This window comes from Aquarana catesbeiana, linkage group LG01, assembly GCF_042186555.1.
Source record: "Aquarana catesbeiana isolate 2022-GZ linkage group LG01, ASM4218655v1, whole genome shotgun sequence".
NCBI classification, from domain to species: Eukaryota; Metazoa; Chordata; class Amphibia; order Anura; family Ranidae; genus Aquarana; species Aquarana catesbeiana.
Genome location: NC_133324.1, coordinates 766,594,463 through 766,619,037, shown reverse-complemented (window position 1 = coordinate 766,619,037; position 24,575 = coordinate 766,594,463). Strand labels below are relative to the sequence as shown.

At 42.6% G+C, this 24,575-nt stretch overlaps 1 protein-coding gene across 2 annotated transcripts in view; it reads left to right on the top strand.

Annotated features, from left to right (window-relative positions):
• The window catches only part of LOC141113204 (probable ATP-dependent RNA helicase DDX60), a 477,260-nt gene that overhangs the window by 116,870 nt on the left and 335,815 nt on the right, over positions 1–24,575 (top strand). For both annotated transcript variants that reach the window (XM_073606185.1, XM_073606175.1), the window contains exons 13-15: positions 2,344–2,516; positions 13,689–13,941; positions 22,069–22,235. In XM_073606185.1, the coding sequence (XP_073462286.1) occupies positions 2,344–2,516; positions 13,689–13,941; positions 22,069–22,235 (593 nt within the window). The remainder of the gene's footprint in view (positions 1–2,343; positions 2,517–13,688; positions 13,942–22,068; positions 22,236–24,575) is intronic.

The following is a 24,575-nucleotide window of genomic DNA, read 5'->3' as shown; positions in this document are numbered from 1 at the left end:
CACAATTATATTGCATAAAAACATGAACTTTATTTTAACAAGGTTAAAAGGTTCTATGTGCATACATATAGTCATTACAGTAAAAAAAGACAAGTACAGACTTTTTTTATATATATGTTTGTTGTGTTGTTGATAATTCTAGGTGCACTTAATTTTTGTTCTACATGTTTTGCCAAGATGGCTTCTTCAGGAATTGTTTAAGTGCTAACAACATAAACTAAATAAAGAAAAAGCAATTAATAAACATACAAAAGGAAATTAACTACAAATGTTTATACATTGTTCCATGTAGTTCAAGCCACATACCACAGATGCCATTGGCTATACCCAGATGAAGATGGGATTGATACCGTTAGTATGGGGGAGGGAGTACCCCCAAGATGGAATAAGACCCCTTTCACACTGGAGGCGTTTTTCAGGCGCTTTAGCGCTAAAAATAGCGCCTGTAAAGGGCCTGAAAAAAGCCTCAGCTGCAATCCCAGTGTGAAAGCCCGAGTGCTTTCACATTGGGGAGCTGCGCTTGCAGGGCGTCACAAAAAGGCCTGCCAGCAGCTTCTTTGCAGTGCTGAATACATCGCTCCCAAAGTGCCCCTGCCCATTGAAAACAATGGGGCAGCACCGTCCATACCGCCGGCAAAGTGCCGCCGCAGTGGCATTTTGCGGGTGGATTTAAGCCTTTTTCAACTGCTAGCGGGGCGGTTTTAACAAATAGCGCCACTAAAACGATAGTAAAGCAGCGGTAAAAAAAGCGCCACTTTACTGCCGACACCCGGGCGCTTTCCGTGTGAAAGGGCTCTAAGGGAAGTTTGGGAGATTCAACTGAAGCCTGAGGTGGGTGGCTCCACCCCCTTATTCCATCTTAGGGGTACTCCCTTGAACAATTCCTGAAGAAGCCATCTTGGCAAAACATGTAAAAGAAATTAAGTGCACCTAGAATTATCAACACAACAAACATATACCAAAAAGTGTCTGTGCTTGTGTTTTTTACTGTAATAACTATATGTATGCACTTAGAACCTTGGTAAAAAAAAAAAAAAATTTTATTTAATATAATTGTAGTTTTTGGTACTCCAAAATGCACCTTAACCACTTCAGCCCCGGAAGATTTGGCTGCTGAGTGACCAGGCCATTTTTTGTGATTCGTCACTGCGTCACTTTAACTGACAATTGCGCGGTCGTGCGGCGCTGCACCCAAACAAAATTGAGGTCCTTTTTTTCCCACAAATAGAGCTTTCGTTTGGTGGTATTTGATCACCTCTGCGGTTTTTATTTTTTACGCTATAAATAAAAAAAGAGCGACAATTTTGAAAAAAACACAATATTTTGTACTATTTTTCTATAATAAATATCCCAATTTTAAAATTTTTTTTTAAAGCAAATTTTTTCTCAGTTTAGGTCGATATGTATTCTTCTACATATTTTTGGTAAAAAAAAATCGCAACAAGTGTATATTGATTGGTTTGCACAAAAGTTATAGCGTGTACAAAATAGGGGATAGATTTATTTTTTTTTTTATTATTATTATTTTTTTACTAGTAATGGCGGTGATCTGTGATTTTTATCCTGACTGCGACATTATGGCGGACACATTAGACAATTTTGACACATTTTTGGGACCATTGCATTTATACAGCGATCAGTGCTATAAAAATGCATTGATTACTGTAAAAATGTCACTGGCAATGAAGGGGTTAATACTAGGGGGCGATCAAGGGGTTAATTGTGTTCCCTGGGAGGTGGTTCTAACTGAAGGGGGAGGGAACTGACTAGAGGAAGTGACGGATGGTGGTTCCTAGCTAATAGGAACAGACGATCTGTCAGAACAGAACAGGGATTTGTGTGTTTACACACACACTTCCGTGTTCTGTCCCTCGCGCTCGCTCATGGCCGGGGGGTCATCGCGACCGTCGGCCACGAGCATCAGCACCCCCGCAGTGCAGCGGGCGTGTGTGTGCACCTGCTATCCTGATCCCGCTAGCTGACGTACAGTTACGATGGTTCGTGGGATCGTGCCGACTTGCCGCAGTAAAATGATGGCGGCTGGTCGGCAATCGGTTAAAAATCCCATCCTAAAATACTTGACCTCTTGAATATACAGTAACAAGGGATGTGGTGCAGTTAGAATCTCATACCCTCAGCAGTCAGGCCTTGTTTATTTTTTCTAATTATAACAGATGTTAAACTCACTGGCCTGTAGTTGCCAGCTTTTTGAACTTGACAGCTAGTTCATTCAGAAAAGTTCATAAATAGACCTTGCTATCTATGAATTCATACTATTATTCTTTAAATCTATACTTGCACAGCTCATTATATTAGAATAATTTGAAACCTGTTTTTGGGCAGACATGCTGAAAGACAAAAAGGCATTAAAAAAATACCAACAACTCCAGCTACATAATCATCGATATGGACAAACATTAGGGGTGAAAACTTCAACAAAAATAGTAGTGCAAAAAGATCAACCAGAAGAGAAAAAGTATGTTCATAAAGCTCCTGATAAGAAAAAAACACCTCAGGTGAGTACCGTACAGATATTGCATTATAAATGGCTATTCACAATTAAAGAGAAACTATAATGTTTGTCAATTGTATTTCATATCTTTTTAAAAAAAAGGTTTATATAAACTGATGTGTGTTCATTATTTGTATATTTTTATTTTTTTTTACAAACAAACATTTCTACTACATGCTTTTGCTGTGTTTGCAGAACATTCTGGGATTTCTAATAGGAAAGTCCAGCACTGGTTGGACAGTTGTTGACTGCTTTTGCAGACTGAGGGGGTTAGTCCCTCCTCTCACTCGTTATATGTGTGTGTGCCTGTGTTTGTAAAAAAAACTAAATAAATATATATAAAAACTAAAATAAATAAATAAATTTTTTTTTAGTTCTGAGTTAAATCTTTACTGTTGTAATTATTACCCAACTTGTTTCTATAAATAATGCTCGTTATGTTGCAAAAGGCAGCTGTCATGACTTACGTCGGAATTGTCTGGCAAATCAGCAATATTGTACAATTATTTTATTGGAGTCTTGTAATACATTAAAATAGTATGTTGCACCATGCAAAATATTGCCACATTACAAGGGACTACAGAACACTACAGGCTGCCATATTACCAGAGAAAGGTGAAAATTAAAGAAAAATATTGCCACATTACAAAAGAAAGCAGTAGAGAATGTAATGCTTCCTAAATAAGGTGCAGAGACGTTCACAGTATAAGAAACTGCTGTATCGGTAACCCGTGGGAGGTAGTGTGCACAATTCTCATGCGTCCCCTGTGGTTTAAAAAAGTGACATAACATGCAAATTTTGGGAATGTGTCTCTACACGCATACACATTTTCCGACATGATCTTGATATACTGTTAGAAAAAGCAATACCCCATTCAAGCCAGCCCACAGAAGTAATATTCAGTAATCCAAGCTGAGTCATCAATAATTTCACCTTTATCTGCTCCCCAAAATTTATAACGAATATTGGCACATGCTCACTAAATGCTGTACTTCGGGGTGTCAGCAATCAGTAGATCGCAGTCTGGTGACTGGTGGATCACAGTCTGGGCTTGCTGACCCGCCATTCCAGAGCATCAAACAGAGTGCAATGAAGAGGGACAACTTGTAAAGTTGGATCTGTAGTAGGGATCAAGAGCCACATAAGCCGATGCCTCCTCTGTAGTGCTGGCTCCTGTCCCATGCGGAGTGATAGCAACTGCACTCCACCTCTTATCCCAGGTAGCAGTCTCCAGAGTGGTGCCAGCAGCAGGAAAGAAGAGATCTTCAGGTCAGTGTGAAGCAATACACTGGTCATAATAGTATAGGGCTGCTTTCACACTGATGCACTGCAGTTTACCACACCGCAGGTGCAGTGCAGTGTAACTGCAGATTTCCTGCGGGTTTGCTGCACTTAGCCATAGACTTCTATTATATTCTGAAAGGGTAGTGCATGCAAGAGTTTTTGTGTGCGATCAGAAAGTGCACCACACTTGCAGGATATAGTAGAAGTCTCTGGCAAAGTGCAGCTGACCCAGGAAAGTTGCAGATGTACTGTGCTGCACCTGTGGTGTGGGTAAACCGCAGTGCATCAGCGTGAAAGCAGCCTTATAAGTGTTCAGAACAGTAAGGGTTCATCACAAGTGCAGCAGGCACTGCTGCTCCCCTTAAAAGTGATCCGAGTGTGTTTGACAGGTGGTGAGGAGGCGATATGATTGCTGTGCAATGCACGCGATTGCTACAAGGTAGTATGGCCATTAAAGGTTTAAATCAGGTGTAAGGAGGCAACACTGTGCCCGGTGATCTTTGACTTTCTCCCATGTCATTCAGGTAGACTTCCACCTCTTTAAGGTTGCCTGCCCCTGCTGTACTTTATCCACTCTGGAATGTATTAGGACAGGGTTACCTTAAAGTATATGTAAACCTTAACCTTGTAAAACAACCCATTTGATATAAAATAGAAATGAAAGGAAAGATATTGGCATAGAGATATAGAGGAGCATAGCCAGGAGGAGTTCAGGCTGAAGCCATATCTTTACTGCTGGATTCCGGTGTGTGGTGTTTCCACATTCTGTCTTCTGATCTGTTTCAGCTCACATGCAGCTTTAAAAAACATCTGCATGGATAGCTGTACCTTGATTACATTTTCTACATGTATCCAATGTTAATGTCTGTAGCCAGTAGCAAACGCAATATGGATACAATTACCCATCCTCTCATCCTATAAGACTGATCACATACCTGGTAGGAGACTGAAATGTTCAGGGTGGTCTCTCTTATTTCTTTATCTCAAGTGCCCCTGGAAGCGAGAAAGATAGTGCTGAGGTGCAGGAGTTACACGAGTGTTGGATGGAGTTGCTTCATGGATGGATGGAGATTCAATTGAAACAGTTGGGCAGAACCAGCAGAAAGCTCAGCAAAAGCCACAGGCAGTGAGAAACGAAGAACTAGAGTATCAAAGCAGATAAAGAATGGCAGAGGCAGCCGGTGACATCAATAGGCAGGTAGTGGTGTTCCACAGAGGAGACAGCAGTCAGATAACACAGTAGGCCAGTTGGGACTTCCAGTGGATATTGAAGCACCGAGACAAAGGTAGTTGATGAACAGGCTAGGGTCAGTAACAGGTTGACTATTAAATCATAGGAAGGATCAGGGTAAGAAAAATGGTCGAAGTCAGGAACCAGAGGATAAGAAGTCTAGAGACAGGTCAGAAGCAAAGCTGGGCCTGCAATTGTAAATACACAAGAAGCACAGGTCAGCTCATAGATAACCTGCTGAAGGCCAGCACTGACTCTGAGCTAGGCTGTGCTTTAAATAGGCTGTTTAAAACAATTGGTAATGCTGGGTGTGCTTGCGCACTGGTGCATGCACTGTGAAGCACAAGCACAAATGTATACATACAGTACCTGCACGCAGACACACACCCATCCATGAGTCTGTGAGCAGGGCCATGTGCTAGCAGATAGTAGATGCCTGAAACCGCTGGCTAACAGGTATTCCCTGATATCTAAGCCCGCAAACTTTCTTAAAAACCAAGGCACAGAAAGCATTGACAAATTTGACTTTTGCCAAATAGAAAGGTAATGAAAAGAAATCTGACAAATCGAAAGAAAAGCAGCAATAAATGGTTGACATAGGTTACAACTGTGACAAACGCGGTGTCAAACCACTGCCCTTTTCACCAACTTGTGGTCAACCTCACACCATGCTGTCACTGTGTGTCAACAATGACACTCTCAGCCTCACCCTGCACAAAGATTTTCCAGCTTTTGAGGACCAAAATCTAAGTACCACGAGATTTAGAGCAATTGTTAATGGGTTTAGTTAACTAAGCAATTAACGCTTTAAACTGCCACAACCAACTACTTTTATAGAGAAGTAGTAAACCTTCACAAGATTAGCAATAGCAACTTATGACTTTAGAATAAATGTCTATAACACACAGTCACCGCAGACAGGTATATTCAGAGATTTACACTACAGTAGTGCTCTTTAACCACTTGAGCCCCGGACCATTATGCTGCCTAAGGACCAGAGGTCTTTTTCCAATTTGGCACTGCGTCGCTTTAACTGCTAATTGCGCGGTCATGCAATGCTGTACCCAAACGAAATTTGCGTCCTTTTCTTCCCACAAATAGAGCTTTCTTTTGATGGTATTTGATCACCTCTGCGGTTTTTATTTTTTGCGCTATAAACGGAAAAAGACCGAAAATTTTGAAAAAAAATGATATTTTCTACTTTTTGTTATAAAAAAAATCCAATAAACTAAATTTTAGTCATACATTTAGGCCAAAATGTATTCGGCCACATGTCTTTGGTAAAAAAAATGTCAATAAGCGTATATTTATTGGTTTGCGCAAAAGTTATAGCGTCTACAAACTAGGGTACATTTTCTGGAATTTACACAGCTTTTAGTTTATGACTGCCTATGTCATTTCTTGAGGTGCTAAAATGGCAGGGCAGTACAAAACCCCCACAAATGACCCCATTTTGGAAAGTAGACACCCCAAGGAAATTGCTGAGAGGCATGTTGAACCCATTGAATATTTATTTTTTTTGTCCCAAGTGATTGAAAAATGACAAAAAAAAAAAAAAAAAAAAATATTTACAAAAAGTTGTCACTAAATGATATATTGCTCACACAGGCCATGGGCCTATGTGGAATTGCACCCCAAAATACATTCAGCTGCTTCTCCTGAGTACGGGGATACCACATGTGTGGGACTTTTTGGGAGCCTAGCCGCGTACGGGGCCCCGAAAACCAATCACCGCCTTCAGGATTTCTAAGGGTGTAAATTTTTGCTTTCACTCTTCACTGCCTATCACAGTTTCGGAGGCCATGGAATGCCCAGGTGGCACAAAACCCCCCAAAATGACCCCATTTTGGAAAGTAGACACCCCAAGCTATTTGCTGAGAGGCATATTGAGTCCATGGAATATTTTATATTTTGACACAAGTTGCGGGAAAGTGACACTTTTTTTTTTTTTTTCATAAAGTTGTCACTAAATGATATATTGCTCACACAGGCCATGGGCATATGTGGAATTGCACCCCAAAATACATTTAGCTGCTTCTCCTGAGTATGGGGATACCACATGTGTGGGACTTTTTGGGAGCCTAGCCGCGTACGGGACCCCGAAAACCAATCACTGCCTTCAGGATTTCTAAGGGTGAAAATTTTTGATTTCACTCTTTACTGCCTATCACAGTTTCGGAGGCCATGGAATGCCCAGGTGGCATAAAACCCCCCCAAATGACCCCATTTTGGAAAGTAGACACCCCAAGCTATTTGCTGAGAGGCATGGTGAGTATTTTGCAGCTCTCATTTGTTTTTGAAAATGAAGAAAGACAAGAAAAAACATTTTTTTTTTCTTTTTTCAATTTTCAAAACTTTGTGACAAAAAGTGAGGTCTGCAAAATACTCACTATACCTCTCAGCAAATAGCTTGGGGTGTCTACTTTCCAAAATGGGGTCATTTGGGGGGGTTTTGTGCCACCTGGGCATTCCATGGCCTCCGAAACTGTGATAGGCAGTGAAGAGTGAAATCAAAAATTCACGCCCTTAGAAAGCCTGAAGGCGGTGCTTGGTTTTCGGGGTCCCGTACGCGGCTAGGCTCCCAAAAAGTCTCACACATGTGGTATCCCCGTACTCAGGAGAAGCAGCAGAATGTATTTTGGGGTGTAATTTCACATATTCCCATGGCATGTTTGAGCAATATATCATTTAGTGACAACTTTGTGCAAAAAAAAAAAAAAAAAAAAAAATTTGTCTCTTTCCCGCAACTTGTGTCGCAATATAAAATATTCCATGGACTCGACATGCCTCTCAGCAAATAGCTTGGGGTGTCTACTTTCCAAAATGGGGTCATTTGGGGGGGTTTTGAACTGTCCTGGCATTTTATGCACAACATTTAGAAGCTTATGTCACACATCACTCACTCTTCTAACCACTTGAAGACAAAGCCCTTTCTGACACTTATTGTTTACATGAAAAAGTTTTTTTTTTTTGCAAAAAAATTACTTTGAACCCCCAAACATTATATATTTTTTTAAAGCAAATGCCCTACAGATTAAAATGGTGGGTGTTTCATTTTTTTTTTTCACACAGTAATTGCGCAGCGATTTTTCAAACGCATTTTTTGGGGAAAAAACACACTTTTTTAAATTTTAATGCACTAAAACACACTATATTGCCCAAATGTTTGATGAAATAAAAAAGATGATCTTAGGCCGAGTACATGGATACCAAACATGACATGCTTTAAAATTGCGCACAAACGTGCAGTGGCAACAAAATAAATACATGTTTAAAAGCCTTCAAAAGCCTTTACAGGTTACCACTTTAGATTTACAGAGGAGGTCTACTGGAAAAAATTACTGCACTCGATCTGGCCTTCGCGGTGATACCTCACATGCATGGTGCAATTGCTGTTTACATATGACGCCAGACCGCCGCTTGCGTTCGCCTTAGCGCGAGAGCAGGGGGCGACAGGGGTGCTTTTTTTTTTTTTTTTTTTTTTCTTTATTATTTTTTTGCTTTTTTAATCTTACTTTTAAACTGTTCCTTTCATATTTTTTTTTTAATCATTTTTATTGTTATCTCGGGGAATGTAAATATCCCCTATGATAGCAATAGGTAGTGACAGGTACTCTTTTTTGAAAAAATTGTGGTCTATTAGACCCTAGATCTCTCCTCTGCCCTCAAAGCATCTGACCACACCAAGATCGGTGTGATAAAATGCTTCCCCAATTTCCCAATGGCGCTATTTACATCCGGCGAAATCTAAGTCATGAAATACTCGTAGCTTCCGGTTTCTTAGGCCATAGAGATGTTTGGAGCCACTCTGGTCTCTGATCAGCTCTATGGTCAGCTGGCTGAATCACCGGCTGCATTCTCAGGTTCCCTGTTGAGACAGGAGAGCCAGAGAAAAACACGGAAGACGGTGGGGGTGGGGGGGGCATTCCCTCCCACGGCTTTTAAAGGCAGTCTAGAGGCTAATTAGCCGCTAGGATTGCTTTTACATGAAAGCCGACCGCTGGCTGAAAAGAATGATACCAAGATGATACCTAAACCTGCAAGCATCATTCTGGTATAACCACTCAAAGTCGTGAATGGCGTACCTGAAGACAAAAAAATGGTTAACAATAAAGCACAGTAAACAGTAAAGTATAAATAATTACACACCTGAAAAACAAACATGATAAAACATAATAACAATAACAATAACAATAAAACATTGCAGAATAGAATACAGTAAAAAAGAGCAGAACAATAGAGAGAGAGAATAGAGAGAGAGAGAACAATAAAACGACAACTATTTTTTTTTTATTTCATATTTTTTTTTTTTTTACACTTTTTTTGTAACTAACTTTTATAACGGTAACCGGTTCCAGGTTCGGGTCTCTCAAAATGCGATGGCATCTTGGGAGACCCTGTGAAAGTGTGCCTAGTCTGTGCAATGCTGTACTCTACGCTAATACTCAACTAGTGAATGGTAGCGTTCAAAACATTCACCAATGCAAAGACCAGGATTGTCAGGACAGGAGGGACAATAATAGCGGGTGTCACGCCTATATCCGCACTTGCTGCAGACACAACATCTTTTTTGGGGGGTTCGCTGGGTAGGGGTACTCGGGAGGACATAAAGAAAATGCCTCTCATGCAGCCGACTGCATTTGGTTGGGGATGTGAATGGGGGAAGTATGGGCGCTGCAGAAGTGGTGGGTTCCCAATTAGGATTGGCGAATGCAGCAGGAAGGGCACTATGGGCACGACGGGCCTGTGTTTGTCTTTTTGGTGGCAGCGGGACACTACTTGTGCTTGCCACCTCACCAGCTTGAACTGCACTTATGGGACTCGCCACGTCACCACGTGTTACTGCAGTGCTGGTTTGACTACGACCGGGGTGTACTAGGCCGCTGGCGCTTGCCAGTTCCCCAAAACGCTACCAAAAAACTGTTAGCGATCGCAGGGATCAGGCCTGACTCTGCGAACGCTGCAGTTATGCGTTTAGTGTTTTGTAAGTGACAGTGATCAATCGATACTGCACTTGGGTGGGCTGGGCCGGGCGGAGGGGCAAAACGCAGGTGCTAGCAGGTATCTGGGCTGATCCCGCTAACACTGCGTTTTTGGGAACCCTAAACTGCTGGTGACGCTAGTATAGATCTGATCGGATCAGATATTGATGCGATCAGATACTATACCACTAAGGGAGGTGTACGGTGCGTGCGTGGGTGTTAGCGGTACTGGCGCTAACCTGACGCTGCCTGGGGCTGGTGCTTGCCAGTTCACCAAAACGCTACAAAAAAAACTGTTAGCGATCGCAGGGATCAGACCTGACTCTGCGAACGCTGCAGTTATGCGTTTAGTGTTCTGTAAGTGACAGTGATCGATCGATACTGCACTTGGGTGCGCTGGGCTGGGCCGGGCGGAGGGGCAAAACGCAGGTGCTAGCAGGTATCTGGGCTGATCCCGCTAACACTGCGTTTTTGGGAACCCTAAACTGCTGGTGACGCTAGTATAGATCTGATCGGATCAGATATTGATCCGTTCAGATACTATACCACTAAGGGAGGTGTACGGTGCGTGCGTGGGTGTTAGCGGTACTGGCGCTAACCTGACGCTGCCTGGGGCTGGTGCTTGCCAGTTCACCAAAACGCTACAAAAAAAACTGTTAGCGATCGCAGGGATCAGACCTGACTCTGCGAACGCTGCAGTTATGCGTTTAGTGTTCTGTAAGTGACAGTGATCGATCGATACTGCACTTGGGTGCGCTGGGCTGGGCCGGGCGGAGGGGCAAAACGCAGGTGCTAGCAGGTATCTGGGCTGATCCCGCTAACACTGCGTTTTTGGGAACCCTAAACTGCTGGTGACGCTAGTATAGATCTGATCGGATCAGATATTGATCCGTTCAGATACTATACCACTAAGGGAGGTGTACGGTGCGTGCGTGGGTGTTAGCGGTACTGGCGCTAACCTGACGCTGCCTGGGGCTGGTGCTTGCCAGTTCACCAAAATGCTACCAAAAAAACTGTTAGCAATCGCAGGGATCAGGCCTGACTCTGCGAACGCTGCAGTTATGCGTTTAGTGCCTTGTAAGTGACAGTGATCTATCGATACTGCAATTGGGTGGGCTGGGCGGAGGGGCAAAACGCAGGTGCTAGCAGGTATCTGGGCTGATCCCGCTAACACTGCGTTTTTGGGAACCCTAAACTGCTGGGGACGCTAGTATAGATCTGATTAGATCAGATATTGATCCGATCAGATACTATACCACTAAGGGAGGCGCATGCTGTGTGCGTGGGTGTTAGCGGTACTGGCGCTAATCTGACGCTGCCTGGGGCGACGCATATCACCGCCGGGCGATCGGGGGGCTAAACCTTTATTCGGTAATAAACGGCGGGTGCCCTGACACTATAAAAAAAAAAAAACTAACCAGCGTCAACCGTAACGGTTATACAGTGATCAGTGGTGAAAGGGTTAACTAGGGGGCAATCAAGGGGTTAAAACATTTATTAGGTAGTATATAGGGGTCCCTGACGCTATAAAACGCTGACGGCGAACCTAAATATTTACCTCACTAACTAGCGTCACCAGCGACACTAATACAGCGATCAGAAAAATGATCGCTTAGCGACACTGGTGACAGGGGGTGATCAAGGGGTTAAAACTTTATTAGGGGGGGTTAGGGGGGTACCCTAGACCTACAGGGGGGTAACAGTAACTGTGCTAACACAGTAACTGTCACAAACTGACACAGCAGTAATCAGAAAAAAAAAAAACAAAAAAAAAAAACTGCTGGTGTCAGTTTGTGACAGGGGGGGGGGGTGATTGGGGGGGGATCGGGGGGCGATCGGGGGGGGGATCGGGGTGTAATGTGTGCCTGGCATGTTCTACTGTGTGTGTGTGTGTTGGTGCACTCACTCACATGTCTTCTCTCCTCGGGCCGGAACGGAAACTACCGACCCGAGGGGAGATTACATCACTTCCTTTGCTGCTGTTTAGCATACAGCAGCAAAGGAGTGTTCCCATTGGCCGGCGGCGATCGCGAGGGGGGGGCCACGAACGGATGGCCTCCCCCTCGTCTCTGATCGCCGGGGGACAGAACGGGACCGCCTCGGGCGGCGGGGGGGGGGTCCGATCGGACCCCCCACCCGCGGAAGGCAAATCACGTACCCTGTACGTGATTTTGCCTGTCCGTGCCGCCTTGCCGACGTACATCGGCGTGAGGCGGTCGTCAAGTGGTTAAGAGACAGGGATTCTTTTAGTTTGTGTTAGCACATTAGAGACAATTTTAACACTTTTCAAAATATGGTTTAATAATGAAAAGGTCAAAATGTTGCAAATAAAATATTTACAAAAAAAAAAGTATTACAAAGAAACAGAGACAATATTGCAACAGAGAAATAAAAAGGAGTTGAGGGTGAGAATGCCTAAAGTGTTACTAAACCTATATTAGTAAATCAATCTGTATATGCGGTAAAGCATGCTTGTTATACTCACTGTGGAACCTAAGGGGTTAATCATCTGCATTGTGTAAAAGGCTGCTTGATCTTGAATGTACAGATTATCCCCTCCCTGCACTGTCCCCCTGGACAAGTCCAGATAGGACAGAGCCTTTAGAGTCATGCTACACATGCTCAGTTTGGTATGTATTGCTAGAGAGGTTTTTTTTTTCTTGAGAGAGTGCATGTGATTAGCACAGGGCCAATCAGCATTGTCCAGACAGAGGGTCAGGAGTCCTGCAGCCTCATAGGACAGCCCAATGCAGTATGAAAACTTCTCCTACAAGCTTCACCAGGAACTGATAGAAATCACAAGACTGCTATATACCGCTGATGAAAAAATGTATTTAGCAGTTTATATTTACTAAAATAATAGCATTTCCATGTTCTGTGTACTGTGGGAGACCAGGTAGAGTGAATGCAGGGTCCTGGGTTTAGTAACACTTTAACAATGCCCTGGTTCAGCAGAGTCCAAGCGATCAAGCAGAATGGTACATTGGCTCTCATACGACTTAGCAAGTGTTCCTTGGTTTGATGTTAAATGAGAGCTGACCACTGCAAGGGCAGACCCCTTTTCTTGTTGGTAAGGGGGGTATTGACAGAAATGACTTGATCAATCATCCAGTCTAGGGTGTGGTTGCTGGGATGTCATTATGTTAACGACCATGTCCCAGATACAGTTTTCTATAGGTATTAATATCTTTGAATACCAACTGGTTACAGTCTGCTAACTTGCATATTATTGTCCAGCATTGAATTACCTTTGAAATGAAAATAGATATGACAGGTTTCGGATGCCCAGTTTGCCTGTGGGAGGAATTGGGCCGATTCTACTCCAAGTACTCCCAGCGTAGCAGTGTTTGGGCTCAAAATTCTACAAATTAACTAAGGGCGGTAAATATGTCCCTATTCTGGCTGTGCTGTTATTATTTCATGAGTTATGAAATACAATCTAAGTCTAAACCATTTGATCTTGCTAAGTTCCTCTGAATGCATGGTTTAAAGTGTCAGTTCATCAAATATTATATTTTGTTTACATATTTTGGTGTTTCATTCATTTATTTTGAGGAAAACTATAGTAAGAATGAGATTTTATGATAAAGTGAGAACTCAAGAACCAGATTTTCTGCAAATTATAAGATGACAGTAAGTAATTAATGACAGCTGAATTCACCCATTCTTTTGTCTCAGATGAAAAAAGGGGATCAAATAAAAGAAGAGAACACAAGGAACAGAGAAGCCATTAAGGAAAACAAAGAGCAAGAGAAATGGAACAACTTGACATCATCTTTAAAAAAACAACTCAGGGGAAATTTTAGCTCTGGAATATCAGAGTTGGAAAAATCCATGAATTCTTTGCAGACAAATGCAGTCAGATATCGGGCACAGATAGATGCGCTAACCATGTGTTTTGAAATATGGCTTGAACACTGCAAAACTGTGTGTACGTATTTTATGGTATAGTATTTACTGTTAATTGATAAAATATACAAAACTGACAATATTGCATGGTTATTGGGCTTTGTCAGCATTTCTGACAGAATACTTGGCTGCAGGGGCATAAATACATAATTTATATGTCTATGGCTATGCATTCACAGATGCCTGTGCTTTCTGTGCTGTCTCACCTTCCATTTCTTCTCTCTTCATTTCATTTCATTTGTTCCCAGATGAAAGGCAAAAAAATCTCTTTTTAAGCTCCAAGCCAACATGAATTGTATGAATCTAACTACTCTTTTCCACTGCCCCTGCGTAAAAGTGATGTGCTATTTAAGCACCCAGCACTGCAATGAAGGAGGAAGACAAGAGAGTCAAACATGCAGGGTCATATGGTGGGCAAAAGGGACAGGAAAATGAACAGAAAATATGTACAATCATCAACCATAACATTTTGACCACTCGCCCGATATTGAGTAAGTCACCCTTTTGCTGCCAAAACAGCCCTGACCCATCAAGTCATGACTAGTTCCTGAAGGTATGCTGTGGTATCTGGTACCAAGCCATTCAGTAGCAAATCCCTTAAGTCCTGTAAGTTGTAGGATGGGACCTCCATGGATCAGACTTCCCATAGTGCATCCTGGTGCCATCTCCTCCCCAAGTAAGTGACGCCCACGCATCCGGCCATCCACATGATGTAAAAGAAAACACGATTCAACAAACCAGGCCACCTTTTTACACTGCTCTGTGGTCCAGTTCTGATGCTCACATGCCAAGTGTAGGCACTTTTGCCTGTGGACAGGGGTCAGCATGGTCACCCTGACCAGTCTGTGAATACTCAGCATTTTCAGCAGTTTGAGCTACAGTAGTTCTTCTATTGGATCAGACTACACAAGCCAGCTTTCGCTCCCCACCTACATCAGTGAACCTTGGCCTCCAAGACCCTGTTTCCGTAGGTCCTGACCACTGCAGACTGGGAACATCCTAGAGAAGTTCCAGTTTTGAAGATGCTCTTACCCAGTCGTCTAGCCATTGCGATTGAGCCCATGTCAAAGTCACTCAAATTCTTACACTTGCCCATTTTTTTCTTACACATCATCTTCAGGGACAACATATTCACTTGCTGCCCAATATATCCCACCCACTTTCAGATGCCATTGTAATTAGATAATCATTTAGTGGTTATAATGTTATGATTGATCAATGTATAAGCAGCATGTGGGAAGATGGACAATTAAGTGGACCTTTTCCTTTGCACTCATTTTAAACAAACCTTAAAGCCCATGTTTTGGGTTTGTGAGGCAGTCCCAATATGTGAAAACATTTTGTTTGTTTCAAATTCCTTTTTGCATTTTTACAGTTTTTCCAGTGCCGGGTTTTTGGGGTTCTTCTAGTGCACCTTACTGTAAACTTCGGGGCTTGTTCACATTTGTGCAAAGACCTGCATTTTTTGCAGGTCTCCACAGGGCACTCAGAAAACAACTATGTGCACTTGAATGCAGCCTTTGGTTGTAGTGTCATGCAGAAATCTTTGAAAAATTAGAATCGCGCTATCATAAAATATTCACCAAAAATCAAACTGATCTCATGAGTACATCTGATAATGGTGAAAAATTCATAAATAATAATAAAATGAAAATCAAAAACTCCCCAAAAACTAAAATGTGCATGAACACATTGGATAGTGAAACCAAACATTAATAGGTCAGTGAGTATTGATTGAAGAGATAATATACATCAATATAAAAAAAAATTATAAGTCCATCATTTATATACTTGGATTGTGAATGTGAAAAAAGCAATCTAGTGAACAAATAAATGAAAAACCACCCGTGCAAAAAATTAAAAGTCCATATAATACGAGCAAGCCATCCTCAGAAACACTGGATAAAAAACTGTGTTGAATCCACCACCAGATCAGCAGAAATGAACTCTTACCAGAGTTCCATGATCCCCCATAACAGAGGATCAGGGAATGCATGTAAGGAAACACTGTATGGCTCCAAGGGCATTGAGCACAATCACAGATGCCAAGTGGTCTCCTCCCAACTGATCAGATCATCATAAGGATCCTCCTCTGCTGCCACTTCCAGCAATGTCTCCTCGGGAGGAAGTAGAGAGGAGACATTGCTGGAAGTGGCAGCAGAGGAGGATCCTTATGATGATCTGATCGGTTGGGAGGGGACCGCCTGGCGTCTGTGATTGTGCTCGATGTCCTTGGAGCCATACAGTGTTTCCTTACACGCATTCCCTGATCCTCTGTTATGGGGGATCATGGAACTCTGGTAAGAGTTCATTTCTGCTGATCTGGTGGTGGATTCAACACAGTTTTTTATCCAGTGTTTCTGAGGATGGCTTGCTTGTATTATATGGACTTTTAATTTTTTGCACGGGTGGCTTTTCATTTATTTGTTCACTAGATTGCTTTTTTCACATTCACAATCCAAGTATATAAATTATGGACTTATAATTTTTTATATTGATGTACCGGTATATTATCTCTTCAATCAATACTCACGGACCTATTAATGTTTGGTTTCACTATCCAATGTGTTCATGCACATTTTAGTTTTTGGGGAGTTTTTGATTTTGATTTTATTATTATTTATGAATTTTTCACCATTATCAGATGTACTCATGAGTTCAGTTTGATTTTTGGTCAATATTTTATGATAGCGCGTTTCTAATTTTCCAAATCTTCTTTTTTGTATTAATGTTATACATGAGAATTGCAGCTTCTGAGGGATCACAGTTTTGGATATAACTCCTCTCAATTTTTAAATTTATTTTAATGCATTTGTCTTAGCGCAGTTTTTGATATTTCTTCCATGCAGAAATCTGCAAAATCTTTGCATTTTTCCATCGTGCACTACAGCTCACCCACATTTTAATTTCTCCTTGCGTTTCTACACACTGCAGCTAAGCTGTAGTGTGTAGAAATTAATGAAATGTAACACTGTGACATTTCAATAACATTAAGCCCCCGTTCACACTGGTGCTATTTGTCATGCGATTTGACAGTTCCAAGACCCACCCCATTGCCAGCAATGGAACGGTTCAAATTGCCTCCTCTTATGTCGCAGGGACTTTAAAAAAGGTTCCTGCGCTACTTTTTTCCTATTTCATTTGCGACTTGCATAGACTTCTGTTAATCGCTTGCTGACCTTACACTGCATATATACGCCGGCAAGGTGGCTCTCCTGTGCAAAATCTCGTACCTGTAAGTGATTTTCCACGTCCGGGTCTGGGGCGCACACGATCACTCACTGTGCTCATACAGAAAATGAAGGGACCGGTAAAGGACATACAGTCAGGTCCATAAATATTGGGACATCGACAATTCTAATCTTTTTGGCTTTATACACCACCACAATGGATTTGAAATGAAACGAACAAGATGTGCAGACTTTCAGCTTTAATTTGAGGGTATTTACATCCAAATCAGGTGAACGGTGTAGGAATTACAACAGTTTGTATATGTGCCTCACACTTTTTAAGGGACCAAAAGTAATGGGACAGATTAACAATCATCCATCAAACTTTCACTTTTTAATACTTGGTTGCAAATCCTTGCAGTCAATTACAGCCTGAAGTCTTCACTGATGAGGTGGTATGCTTTGGATCATGAGCAGTTCCTTTCCTTCTCCATACTCTTCTCTTCCCATCACTCTGGTACAAGTTGATCTTGGTCTCATCTGTCCATAGGATGTTGTTCAAGAACTGTGAAGGCTTTTTTAGATGTTGTTTGGCAAACTCTAATCTGGCCTTCCTGTTTTTGAGGCTCACCAATGGTTTACATCTTGTGGTGAACAGGACACACATACACCTACCTCATGGAGAGTGTTCTTGATCTGGCCAACTGTTGTGAAGAAATCTTTGGTCATCCACCACAGTTGTTTTCTGTGGTCTTCCGTCTCTTTTGGTGTTGCTGAGCTCACCGGTGCGTTCTTTCTTTTTAAGGATGTTCCAAACAGTTGATTTGGCCACACCTAATGTTTTTGCTATCTCTCTGATGGGTTTGTTTTGTTTTTTCAGCCTAATGATGGCTTTCTTCACTGATAGTGACAGCTCTTTGGATCTCATATTGAGAGTTGACAGAAACCGATTCCAAATGCAAATAGCACACTTGAAATGAACTCTGGACTTTTTATCTGCTCCTTGTAAATGGGATAATGAGGGAATAACACACACCTGGTCATGGAACAACTGAGCAGCCAATTGTCCCATTACCTTTGGTCCCTTTAAAAGTGGGAGGCACATATACAAACTGTTGTAATTGCTACACTGTTCACCTGATTTGTATGTAAATACCCTCAAATTAAAGCTGAAAGTCTGCCGTTAAAGCACATCTTGTTCGTTTGATTTTTAAATCCATTGTGGTGGTGTATAGAGCCAAAAAGGTTAGAATTGTCGATGTCCCAATATTTATGGACCTGACTATTTGCTGGCCCTTCCCTGAAATGGGGGGACCACACTGGGGGGCCCGTGCAGCAGAAAGAAGAGGAACATGGACAGGAGGGGTGGCAGAGGTGGCATGTACTTGTACTGATCCCCTGTATTGTGCTCCTGTGGGAGCTGAATGCTGGCGGGAGGGAGAGGGGGAGAAGCCTCCTTTCAGCTGCTGCAGATGGAAAATACAGATCTGTTCCAGTATGTGCTGCCCCCATCGTTCACTCACTGTGTTCATTCAGGAAAGGAAGGGGCCAGTAAATTTACATAAACCCCACCCTCACTCTCCATCCTGAACCCGATCCTCTTGTGTGCCCTTTGCTGCTGCCAGCAGGTAAGGATGGAAAGGAAGCCGGAGCACACAAGAGGATTGGAGCAGCGGTGGGGGCTCACAGAGGGGTGGAATTTAGAGCGGTGAGGGGGGGAGGGGGTGCTGGGTGCAGCCATAGACACTGTAGAAGTCCCCCTGCAAGGTAAATAATGGAGCCCAGTGCATATCGAACAGTGAACTCAGCTGGGTGAGAGTTTGCTGCTTCCTCCAGCCTTCTATTCACTTTCTGCCTCTGCCTCACTCCCTCCCTGCATAATGCTTGGTTGCACTGGGAATAGGTGCCTATGCTGCCCTGGTCTTGGGGGCCCCCCCATGGTGGTGGAACGCCAGGGCCCGGTCGCAAGTGTGACCTTTGCAACCCTGGTAGTTTGCCACTGTACAGTGGGGCAAAAAAGTATTTAGTCAGCCACCAATTGTGCAAGTTCTCCCACTTAAAAATATAAGAGAGGCCTGCAATTGTCATCATTGGTATACCTCAACTATGAGAGACAAAACTTGGAAACAAATCCAGACAATCACATTGTCTGATTTTTGAAAGAATTTATTTGCAAATTATGGTGGAAAATAAGTATTTTGTCAATATCAAAAGTTCATCTCAATACTTTGTTATATATCCTTTGTTGGCAATGACAGGGTTCAAACGTTTTCTGTAAGTCTTCAAAAGGTTGTCACACACTGTTGCTGGTATGTTGGCCCATTCCTCTATGCAGATCTCCTCTAGAGCAGTGATGCTTTAGGGCTGTCGCTGGGCAACACGGACTTTCAACTCCCTCCAAAGGGTTTCTATGGGGTTGAGATCTGGAGACTGGCTAGGCCACTCCAGGACCTTGAAAAGCTTCTTACGAAGCCACTCCTTCGTTGCCCGGGCGGTGTGTTTGGGATCATTGTCATGCTGAAAGACCCAGCCACGTTTCATCTTCAATGAATGCTGATGGAGGTTTGCACTCAAAATCTCGCGATACATGGCCCCATTCATTCTTTCATGTACACGGATCAGTCGTCCTGTTCCCTTTGCAGAGAAACAGCCCCAAAGCATGATGTTGCCACCCCCATGCTTCACAGTAGGTATGGTGTTCTTTGGTTGCAACTCAGCATTCTCTCTCCTCCAAACACGACGAGTTGTGTTTCTACCAAACAGTTCTACTTTGGTTTCATCTGACCATATGACATTCTCCCAATCCTCTTCTGGATCATCCAAATGCTCTCTAGCAAACCTCAGACGGGCCCGGACATGTACTGGCTTAAGCAGGGGGACACGTCTGGCACTGCAGGATCTGAGTCCCTGGTGTGTTACTGATGGTAGCCTTTGTTACGTTGGTCCCAGCTCTCTGCAAGTCATTCACTAGGTCCCCCCCGTGTGGTTCTGGGATTTTTGCTCAACACAGTTGATTTCTTCACACCAAACTGCTTGCCTATTGCAGATTCAGTCTTCCCAGCCTGGTGCAGGTCTACAATTCTGTTTCTGGTGTCCTTCAACAGCTCTTTGGTCTTCACCATAGTAGAGTTTGGAGTGTGACTGTTTGAGGTTGTGGACAGGTGTCTTTTATACTGATAACAAGTTCAAACAGGTGCCATTAATACAGGTAATGAGTGGAGGACAGAGGAGCCTCTTAAAGAAGAAGATACAGGTCTGTGAGAGCCAGAAATCTTGCTTGTTTGTAGGTGACCAAATACTTATTTTCCACCATAATTTGCAAATAAATTCTTTCAAAAATCAGACAATGTGATTGTCTGGATTTGTTTCCACATTTTGTCTCTCATAGTTGAGGTACACCTATGATGACAATTACAGGCCTCTCTCATCTTTTTAAATGGGAGAACTTGCACAATTGGTGGCTGACTAAATACTTTTTTGCCCCACTGTATTTAAAATCTTTATCCCAAAAGGTAAAAAAAAAACTGTTGCTGCAACTGCCTATAAAGTATTAGCTGGAGTTCAGCTTCAATTTATTAATGCATTTAAATCTGCTAGTACATCTAACACTCCCCTGCCCCCAGACTGACAATGTGGCTGTCCAAAGGTGTCCCAATTGCTCCTTCATCCAGAGTGGAGGCACGCCAATACAGGAGGTGTGTTATTGGTCAGAACACCCACCGGATGAAAACAAAAAAAGCCTTAAAAAACAAAAAAAAATGAATGCAGTCACCACATTGAATGTTTGGTAAGCTGCAATATACTGTATTAAATTTTTGGTGTGGTGGCTGCATTCGTTTTCCTTGTTTACGCTTTTCCCCCCCTCTGTTTTTACCTGGTAATCTGGCCAGTAACACACCTCCTGTATTAGAGTACCTCCACATTGGATGAAGGAGCACAAGGGGCACAGCAAACAGCAGCATTGTCAATCTGAGGGGATGGGAGTGTTGAGGCAGAAAAACAAACAAACTGAGGCAGAACTCCAGCTGTTACTTTATAAGCAGTTACAGCAACAGATTTGTTTTCCCCTTTAGGGTAAAGGCCTTACATAAATACCGTATTTATCGGCGTATAACATGCGCCGGCGTATAACACGCACCCCACGTTTAGGAGGAAAGTTTAAGGAAAAAACTTTTTTTTAAATGCCCATCAATGCAGCCTTGCACACAGTCCATCTGCAGCCTTGTACACTGTCCATCTGCAGCCTTGCAGTGTCCATCTGCAGCCTTGTGGTGTCCATCTGCAGCCTTCCCCAAAATTTCAGCATGTTTGGGTTTTAAATTTACAGCCACTGTCGCCGCCGAGATATTCGGCTCCTCTCGCCGCCGACATAGACCGAGCCGAGTGTACTGTGTACTCGAGTCCGCTCGCAGTCACGCCCCCATCCCGCCCCTTGGCCCGGCTCCTATGATGGACACAACACCAGTCCAATGGCGGGATGTAAAGGCTAGGAGGCAGGACTGGGCGTGACTGAGCAGAGCCGAGCCTTGCCGAGTACACAGTACACTCATCCCTGTAACTGCTTTAACTGCAAGAGAGCTTGTTCTTTTGAAAAACAATTAATAATTACTAATAATTACTGGCTGGATCACCGGATGAAAAAAAAAAAGAAAACTAATGCAGCCATCACATCTAAGAATTGGTAAGCTGCAATATAATACATTATTGCTTTTGAGTTTAATACCGCTTTAGCCTTTAGTCTGCAGATGTCATTGCAATCTGAAGGTGGTACAGTGTATCTGTGTATGTAATGGTTAGTTATAATTACACAAAATAAATGTAAAAAAAAATGAGGTATGCAAATTAGTCAAAGAATTAACTATTCTAAATTTGACCGTGGCAGTAGTCTTGTATGTTTATTTATCTTTTTCAGAAAAATATACAGGTCATTGAAATTAGACTACTCTTATATGTGTATTTTTCTTGTTCCTTTGTTACAGCTGAAGATAAGAAAGATATGAATATTGCAGTGGAAATTATGAAGATTATACAGTCCATCATGGCTAAATACAAAGATATGGTACAAAGGGCAGATAAACACAGGATAGCTGCTTATGTTGGCCAACTGGGTTTTCAGAACCTGTCCCTTTCATTGAAGGACACTGAGGTATTGGTTGTTTTTTTCTTATGGTGATGCACAACTCACCATCCTGAATTAAAGCGGTGTTCCAGCCGCAAAATTTATTTTTTTTAAAGTCAGCAGCTACAAACACTGTAGCTGCTGACTTTTAACAAGGACACTTACCTGTCCAGGGAGCCCGCGATGTTGGCCCCTCGAGGCCGATCCGTCCATTGGCTCGGCTGCAGGCGTCACCATTGTAACTAAGGGAAACCTGGCAGTGGAGCCTATTCCTTTAAGAATAACTTGTAAAATAGGGTGGAACTCCGCTTTAAGTAAAATGCTGTATCTAAGTTGGATAAGAAAATTTAATATTCATGCACGGACACTACTGCTGACTAGAGATGGGAAGACCTGGAAAAAAACAGAAAACTGTTTTGTTTTTTCCAGTTTTTTTTAAAGCAGTTTTTGTTTTGTTTTTCCAGAAAAAATTGGAAAAAAAAGTGTGGAATATGTTCTTTTACAGTGATAAATATATCTATGACATGGTATTCAAACTATATAAAACATGAAGATCTTAATGAAAGATTTCTCAGACTTCATGTAAAATCCTAAATTATTGCAAGTTCTCTCAACCGACGACAAGCAAATCCTGGGATTACAGTTCAGTTAACACTGTACTTCTCAATGCAGTTCTTAACCACTTCCGGACCGCCGCACGCCGATGTACGTCCAAACTTTGAAGGGGGATATCATTGTTACAGCAGCAGCTAGCTGCCATAACCCCGGTATCCCCGTTTTCGTGCGGCGGCTGGCTTTCTGATAAAAGTGGTCCCTGCGGCGGATTCGCCGCGAGATCACTTTTATCGGTGGCGGGAGAGGGCCCCCCCTCTGCCCCCTTACCGGAGCCGTCGGTAGTGGCAGAGGCAATCGCGTCCATCTCCCTCCTGTGCCTGGAGACGAGTGAGGCTAAGATGGCGCCCACTCGCCTCCTTGACACTGCAGGGCGGAAGCGACGTCAAAACGTCACTTCCGCCCAGGCCTCTTAAAGGCATATTTTTTTCAATGTCATCTTTTTAAATTACTACTTTTTTTTTATTGCATTTTAGTGTAAATATGAGATCTGCGGTCTTTTTGACCCCAGATCTCATATTTAAGAGGTCCTGTCATGCTTTTTTCTATTACAAGTGATGTTTACATTCCTTGTAATAGGAATAAAAGTGACACAATTTTTTTCTTTAAAACAGTGTAAAATTAAATAAAATAATGTAAAATAAATAATAAAATAAAATAGTAGCGGCCGCATATGAAAAAGGTGGTCAAACCACACATGTGAGGTATAGACGCGACCGGTAGAGCGAGAGCAATAATTCTAGCCCTAGACCTCCTTTGTAAGGCAAAACATGCAACCTGTAGATTTTTTAAACGTCGCCTATGGAATTTTTTGAGGGTAAAAGTTTGATGCCATTCCACGAGCGGGCGCAATTTTGAAGCGTGACATGTTGGGTATCAATTTACTTGGCGTAACATTATATTTCAGAATATAAAAAAAAATTGGGCTAACTTTACTGTTGTCTTATTTTTTTATTCAAAAAAGTGAATTTTTTCCAAAAAAAGTGCACTTATAAGACCGCTGCGCAAATATGGTGCAAAAAAAAGTATTGCAACAACCGCCATTTTATTCTTTAGGGTGTTAGAAAAAAAACATATATAATGTTTGGGTGTTCTAAGTAATTTTCTAGCAAAAAAAACTGTTTTAAACATGTAAACACCTAAAATCCAAAACGAGGCTGGTCCTTAAAGCGGTTGTATACAGGCATACCCCACTTTTAAGTACACAATGGGGTTTATTTACTAAAACTGGAAAGTGCAAAATCAGGCTCACTTTTGCATAGAAACCAATGAGCTTCTAACCCCAGCTTGTTCAATTAAGCTTTGGTAATAAAACCTGGAAGCTCATTGGTTTCTCTGCAGAAGTGAGCCTGATTTTGCACTTTCCAGCTTTAGTAAATAAACCCTATTGTGTGCTTAAAAGTGGGGTATGCCTGTACCTTTTTTTTTAACTTTTACCTACAGGTAAGCCTATAATAAGGCTTACCTGTAGGTAAAAAAAATATCTCCTAAACCTGTACGGTTTAGGAGATATTCCCCTTGCAATGAGCCGCTGACTGCAGCGGCGCATGCGCACAGGGGATTCTCGGCTGACAGCCCGGCAAACTCCGGAGCTTGCCGCTGTGAGTGGCCGGAGCCGCGGTACCCGGAAGACACGCCGAGGGGAAATGTCAGCTCCCTCGGCGTGGACAGGGTGAGATGCCGGCGCCTCGTTCTAAGGTAAGTATCTTATAATGAGCTAGTATGCGGTGCATACTAGCTCATTATGCCTTTTCC